The following is a 7,014-nucleotide window of genomic DNA, read 5'->3' as shown; positions in this document are numbered from 1 at the left end:
CCCATGGCAATGACAAGAATCAACTTCCTAAGCTTTACACTGTAAAAGTTCAAAGCAGAAAGATACAGTTTGGGGTTTTTTTTTAACCTTTTAGAAAACTTTTCCTAGTTAAAAATAGAAAATGATGCACTAAGGAGAATAGGAAGATGTGAAGACACAAGTTCCTTCACTGCACATTCAGAACCGACCTCTTAGGGTCTGTCAGAAGTCTGCTGTTACTCTTGATTGCTTCAGTTTACAGGCGTCTCTAAAATGGCTAAGTTGTAGAAATGTATAAAACTTGTTTCTGTAGGTTAAGTGTTAAGTGAAATGAACCACGGTCACCTTTCGGAGAAAAAATTCAGATACACAGAAATTTTACGGTACTCATTTTTTATTTTTATAATTTTATTTATATTAGGATATTGTACAATTTTGAAAGCTAATAACAGAATCTTCTTGTCTGTGTATTTAAGGCATAACAAAATAAAAGTATTTCACAAAAGAAGTTCATATTACAGTACTATTGAAATATGAGGCATAAGGCAATTATGCATTTGTGGGTTATAAACATAATACATTCATTTTTAAAGAATAAACATTTAATGTGAATAACATTTTGGTTAAAATAAATATCATGGTAAATGGTAACAGCAACACCTGATGTATATGGGTACTAAAAAGGTGTTTTGTAATAGATAGGATGTAGAACGGTAAAGCATTCAGGAAACGGCTGCTGTATCTTAGCAGACTAACAATCATTGCACATTGCTGAGCACTATATTTATACAGGGAGACCCTTCATCCACCATTCCTAAACCCTAGCACATAAAACAGTTACCCCACTCTTGCCCCTGGGCAACAGGTACCAATGTCTAACGAAGGTTCAGGATCAGATGTACCTTTTATTTCTCAAATCAATTCGACTGTTTAACTTAATTAATACAAAATGTACTTATACAAGAAATATCAAGAACATCATATAGGTGATTATAAAAATTACAACTTCTAATCATTTTCATAATTCTTTGAAATAATCCTATTCAAAATTAAAATGTGGTTCTTAAACAGGAAAAATAAGAACACTTCTATTTTAAAAAGATCTATCCAAGACAAAAACTTTCCATTTGTCAAAAGTAATGATGGATTTCCCTGATCATTAAAGTCTTCCCAGCTATTTCCTTCCTGTAGGTAGATTCACTGAGAAGAAAAGCTTAAATCTTTACTTAAAAGCCACTGTGAGGGGATAAGCTGATGAATTTTAGATCTACGTATGTATTCTTACAGACTTCAAGAAAAAGAGTACCTGCTCCAACCAGAGAACGTCTCATCTCAATCAGTCATATTACATTAAAACGAAAATGACAACAAGGGTCAACAAAAACAATTCCATTCATACTTCTGGGGATAAATCTGTGGCTGTTCAGTGTACATGTTCTAAGTCACCACAACCTGGGGAAAAAAAATCATGTATACAGCCTTCATATAAAGACCACCCAGGTTTCCTTTGCCTATTCCAAGATAAAACGCCCTTCAGAGGCCTACATAACTGGCTGAGCTTTGAGAAAAAGAAGACCTTATACTTTTTGTCCTTTATACAGTTTTAAACTGTGTAAGTTACTTAAAAGTATTCAAATTAAGTGTAAAAAAAATATGAAAAAATAAAAAACAGCAGTTATGTAGGCTAAAGACAGGTGTTCTCCAAATATGAGGTTTTCATGTTGGCAGGATAATCCATCCTAAGCTCTTAGGGTGGCATGGCGTCCTTTAACGGTGACTGCCACTCAGCTTTTTAGCTTCATAATTCTGCCTGGAACTGGTCACCACTACCACGAAGGCACTCAGGGAAAACAATCTCCACGACAGCATTTGCTAATCTTTGCCCATCGCCTTGACCTAAGTGAAGCATGGCCATCTCTGCCATCTTCCTGCACAAATACAGTACTTTGCTCGAAAGCTTCTGAACAGAAATGTTCATCTCAGAACATTTTTGGCTGGAGTAATGGCCAGTTTACATGTCTTCAAACAAATTCTACAATTACAGCCTTGTCAAATGGACTGAAACGGTATCAACATTCACAGGTACAGTACAACACACGTCCTTTCACCCCTCTAATATGACAAAATACATGCACATAGGGTGGCCCAAATTCTAAAAAGTTAAAAAAAAAAGTTTTCAATCCAGAAAAATGTTAGCAAATCAAATATCGATTACAAGGGTATTATTTTCTCAGAAGATCCAAGACATTCATGCATAAAATGCACATACAATATAAATAAGAAAGTAACTTGAAGAATATATATAAAAAAAAATTTTCCAAAGGGGACCAATCAGAACTTCAATAAAATCTAAGAATAAAAACATAAGCTTACATTATAGTGTACAATTATGGGTTAAATGTTTTTAAATTTATAAAGAAACTGAAATATAGTACTGCAAAGATTATTCAAAGGATATTTTTCAAATGTACAAACAATAATAAAAACACACACATAAAAGCATTGGGTAATGTGCACCTTTAAAAATTATCATCACACCGGCCAAAGAAATCCTTAACCACTTTTTAATTGCATTCATTTATACCATCTTAATGCACAAAAGATATCAAAGATATTAAAACAAAACAAAAAGAACTCTTCAGTGTCTGACTCACATTTTGTCCCCAAATCTTTTCACATTTAATAGATGCATTTTGAATGTATAAGCTTAGAATTTTCAATATTTCTGTTTATCTGCATCTACTGTAAGAATGATATTTGAAAGCTACAATGCTAACACTAAAACACATAACTTCAAACTTTTAAGAATAAAATAATCACAGAAGTTTACAACTGCATTCATCTCATTGTCCATAAATGACTGAAAAACAAACAAGTCACGTGTTCAGAGACTTCTCGGTGCAGGTCTACCTATCTGATGCGTGCCAGGCTGCCCCTTAGCTACCTCACGTAGACGTTCTATCTGAACCCAATTTCCCAGCAGGAAACTCCACATAGTTCTAAAAAGCATTGCCATTAAAAACCACCATGTTTCATTTATTCTCCTAACATGCAATTTGATTATTCCAAGTCACTTGGGGTTTGCAATAAGGTTCTTTAGATTGGTACAAAATGAAGCTTCTATGAAAAACTGGTTAAGGATTCAAAGCACATTAGCTCTGAAATAGTCATCTTAACACCCGGACGAAAACAGGGAGGTACGATTTGCACAGAAATACTTTAAATTATTTGGTTATGTTCTTCATGATGGCGCACACACCTAGCTGCTTGCAGTGCACGCGTGCATCCTCTTCGCCACATCGTAGACATAGGTGATGTCTGGTCGCTTCTCCGGATCCGGGTTGATGCACACATTAACTAACTGCCGTAGCTGCACAGAAAGAAACGAGACATCAGGCATAAGATGACTTTTTCAGCTATATAAGAAGAAGAAATTCTATTATAGATGAAGCCATGGATTTGTAAGGAAAGCATATGTTTTGAATAAATTTTAATTTTACTAGAAATACATATTAAAGCAGCTGTCAATGATTTTATAGCTATATATTCTAAAGTATATTGATTGGAGAATATTAATGTCAAGAATTATTTTTCACAATCAAAGGCTTTGAAATAGTTATTTTCAGAGAGGTCTAATCAGAAAATACTAGTCGGTAAAGACAGTGAGTTTTCAACTGCAAGGCTCCAAGTTACCTATGGGGAAACACTCATATTTGATCTACAACTGACTACAGTAGCCTGGATTATAAGTTCAGATTTTCATAAAAGGCAGTTAGGTTATTCTACACATATTTCATGAACCATTATACAGAAACATATAGGAACTGTTTTTTTTAATTATTATTTATTTAATTTTATTTATTCATTCATTTTAATTTGACCAGAGAGAGACAAACACAGAGAGAGAGAGAGAGAGGAAGAAAGGAAGCCACCAGGTCTGAGACTTGAACCATGGCTGGCCATGTGGGAGTGTCCAGCACCTTAACCACTATGCCACCTGCTGGCCCAGGAACTGTTTTTCACATTAGTTTTATACTAGTGTCAAAGCATGCCTCTAAATTAAGAACAATAAATTACCTGCAAGGTGAAGTTAGACAGTGTTATTCCAATCCTCAACTAGGTGAAGTAGTATTTAAAAGTCCTTGTTTTGCAGATAAAAGAGTTGATGTTTACTTATTTTTAACACAGGAAAGAAAGCACATCTTAGTAAGTTAAGAAAATACTCTCCCGTGTGGTCAGTCCTATATCCACTAAGAGGAAGCACACAGGATTTTATCCTCAATTCTAACTGTCTTCATAACACAGCACATGATCTTTCATGGACAATAAGAGGAAAAGTCGAATTATTTTACCTATCTTTAGAAATAATTTAGCCATTTGAAAACTTACATGAACTCTTTTTGGTCAATATACCAGTACTTGGTAAATTATCATATTACTGTATTTGCTTCATAGTCCTAAATGCCTAATACAAAACAATATCCAACTAGAGAAAATAGAAGTCATGATAACGTTTGAGGATGGGTCTGCTAGGTGCTATGGAAAAGGCTAACGCTGATAAGAAAGGTCACTTTGAAACAGGAGATAAGGGGCCAGTCCGTGGTCCGGTGGAAAGGCACCTGGAGCCCACCTGGCTGACCATGCAGTTCGCATCCTGAACTCAGTGGTCGGAGATGGTGCACGTGCACACGAGCCCAGAATCCTGGCAGGGCAGGGTTAGGAAGTGGGAGAGAAGGGGCTGTGGTGTGACCGTCCCCTAGGGGAATGCTTTCTCGCTTTCCTTTTGTCTCTCTGGCAAGCACATGTGGCAAAAATTAAAGAAAAAAAGAAAAGAAAAGAAAAAGAAAGAAAAGAAAGAGAGAGAGAAAAAAAGAAAAAGAAAAAGAAGAGGTGTGTAAAGGAGCTTGCTAGATGAGAGGGCAGGGTTGGGGAGGAGAAGATGCAGTAAAGGGAAAGCAGTCTTGTCTAAGGCATTTGTACCCAGTACCTAGAGGTAAGTCACTGTCTCTGGGAGTTTATTTCTTAATCTGTTAAACAGAGGAGATCGTCTAACGGCTCTTCTAGCTCTAATCCCTTCAACTGTAAATTCTAGCAGGATGAAATTTACTGCTTCAATTTTAGCCGCATGTAGAAATTAAAAAATGTTGGATGGTAATGTCACACCCACTGAGAGAGCCCAAAGATTTCAATTTATATTCCTTGGAAAAGAGCAGAGAATAGCATTATAAACCCTAAAGGGTGTGGGAGTACACAAAGCATTCTATTATGGTGACTGAATAGAAATTTCAATCAGAGGCTGGCAGTTTACCAGTTAAAATAAAAACAAATGTATCTGGTTATATACAATACCAAAAAGCACTTAGATATTTTGAAAGATAACGTGTTCTAAACAGGTCACCTAGCTGTCAGATAATTTGTTTAGAGACAAAAATGATAAAGGAAACAGAAAGGATGACAGGAAAAGATAATTATGGTACAAAAATGTATTTATTTGGCCCAAATAGAAATAGATGCAGTAGTGACTTTACTTGCTAACATTGCCACATCCTTCAAGCTGGCCTGGAAATCTTATTTTCTCTGCATAACATTTCAGAATAGAGTGGAATTTCCAACCACTTGGCCCTCAAGTTCTCCTAACATGAAAGAAAAATAAATTCACCCAAGATGAGACAGAGCGGTGCACATTTAGTTGAAGAGGACAGTGATTCTTAAGCTCCTAAAGTAAAAGGCAAGCACTAAGAATAACAAAAAGGGAGTTAGAGGGCCGTGGGAACGCCATGAGCAGGTGTTTCTGCATGGCTCCCACGGGGCCTTCCCAGGGACCATGAGTGAACCAGGAACCCTTCGAGAGACAGAGCCAAAGCAAAGCAGTGTTTGCTATTCTCTCCTGATTTACTCATTCAGTCTCCACCAAATAGGAAGTTTATTTTTGCCAAAAAGATTTTTGTTTTTCCAGAGGAATTATTAGAGAGCTATTCCCATATAAAATCAGATATGCAAAATATAAGATATGTACATCTCACTAAGTGTATGAATCAAATAATCTGTTGATAAAACTTTTCCTAAATTCTGTGTCCTATAATAAACTAAGAAAATATGAAAAGGAAGAGAACTCCATAAAATGAAAGCATGCTTTGGAGGCAATTCTCATTCATTCACGTCCCCAGCTCTTCTACAGGAGCCACTCTGCAACAGGCCGGTGCTGGTGGCACCTGGGGACACAAGGGTCTCAGAGAACCCTCCCACGAAGGAAAGCTTTCAGTCCAGGATGAGACATGGTAAGGTGACTCGCTTTCCTTCCTAACTACGGGCTCTCCCTTTCTGCCACCCTCGCTCCTTTTTCATTCACCCATTCGTCTGTTTCCTCGGTAATTTCTAAGGACATTTATTAAGCACCAGGTACTTTATTAGTGGTAAAGAAAAGCAACCTGCGAAACACACACGGCTCCTGCCTTCATATGGCTTATAGTCTAGTAGGGGAAGAGAGATGGAACAAAAAAAGTGATGTGAGAACAGAGAGATCGCGTAAGAATTCTATTACACACTACAGCGACGCTAGCGAGACAGAGGTCCGAGGTCGTGAGAAGCTGCCCAGAGGAGGAAATCGTTTCTTTCCTCCTTTTCTACAATCTACGTAACTCTTCGCTGTACCTTGTTAGCCTAAGTGACAGCACTTACTCCTATGGCTTCAAAAAACCACCCATGTATGAAGGAATACAAATAGGAACCTTAGGCCAGATCTCTCTACACATCTCTCTATAGGCTCTAGTCACGGTTTCCAGCTGCCTTCTGAGAATAAATACTCACATTAAACATGTTCAAATCTCAGATCTTTTATTTTTCCCCTCCCCGAACCATTCTCTCTATCCCAGACAATACTTCCAATTTCTCAAGCTAGAAATCTTAAAATTCATACAAGAGACCTCATCATACTTCCTCCCCACTTACAACCATCCAAGTCAGTCCTACTCTTCCCAGACTGATCATCTCAGTTTGGTTTTGCCATACAATCAACCTCCACTACCACACTCATGG

At 37.1% G+C, this 7,014-nt stretch overlaps 1 protein-coding gene across 2 annotated transcripts in view; it reads right to left on the bottom strand.

Moving 5' to 3' along the window:
• Positions 1–680: 680 nt before the first annotated feature.
• NEK7 (NIMA related kinase 7) overlaps positions 681–7,014 on the bottom strand; it is a 96,150-nt gene continuing 89,816 nt past the window's right edge. For both annotated transcript variants that reach the window (XM_006155437.3, XM_014590485.2), the window contains one exon: positions 681–3,349. In XM_006155437.3, the coding sequence (XP_006155499.1) occupies positions 3,239–3,349 (111 nt within the window). In that variant the 3' untranslated portion in view covers positions 681–3,238. The remainder of the gene's footprint in view (positions 3,350–7,014) is intronic.

The sequence above is a fragment of the Tupaia chinensis genome, unplaced genomic scaffold, assembly GCF_000334495.1.
Source record: "Tupaia chinensis unplaced genomic scaffold, TupChi_1.0 Scaffold000453_1, whole genome shotgun sequence".
In the NCBI taxonomy this organism is placed as follows: Eukaryota; Metazoa; Chordata; class Mammalia; order Scandentia; family Tupaiidae; genus Tupaia; species Tupaia belangeri.
Note: the sequence above shows the minus strand (reverse complement) of the source record. Positions and strands in the feature narration are given on the sequence as shown.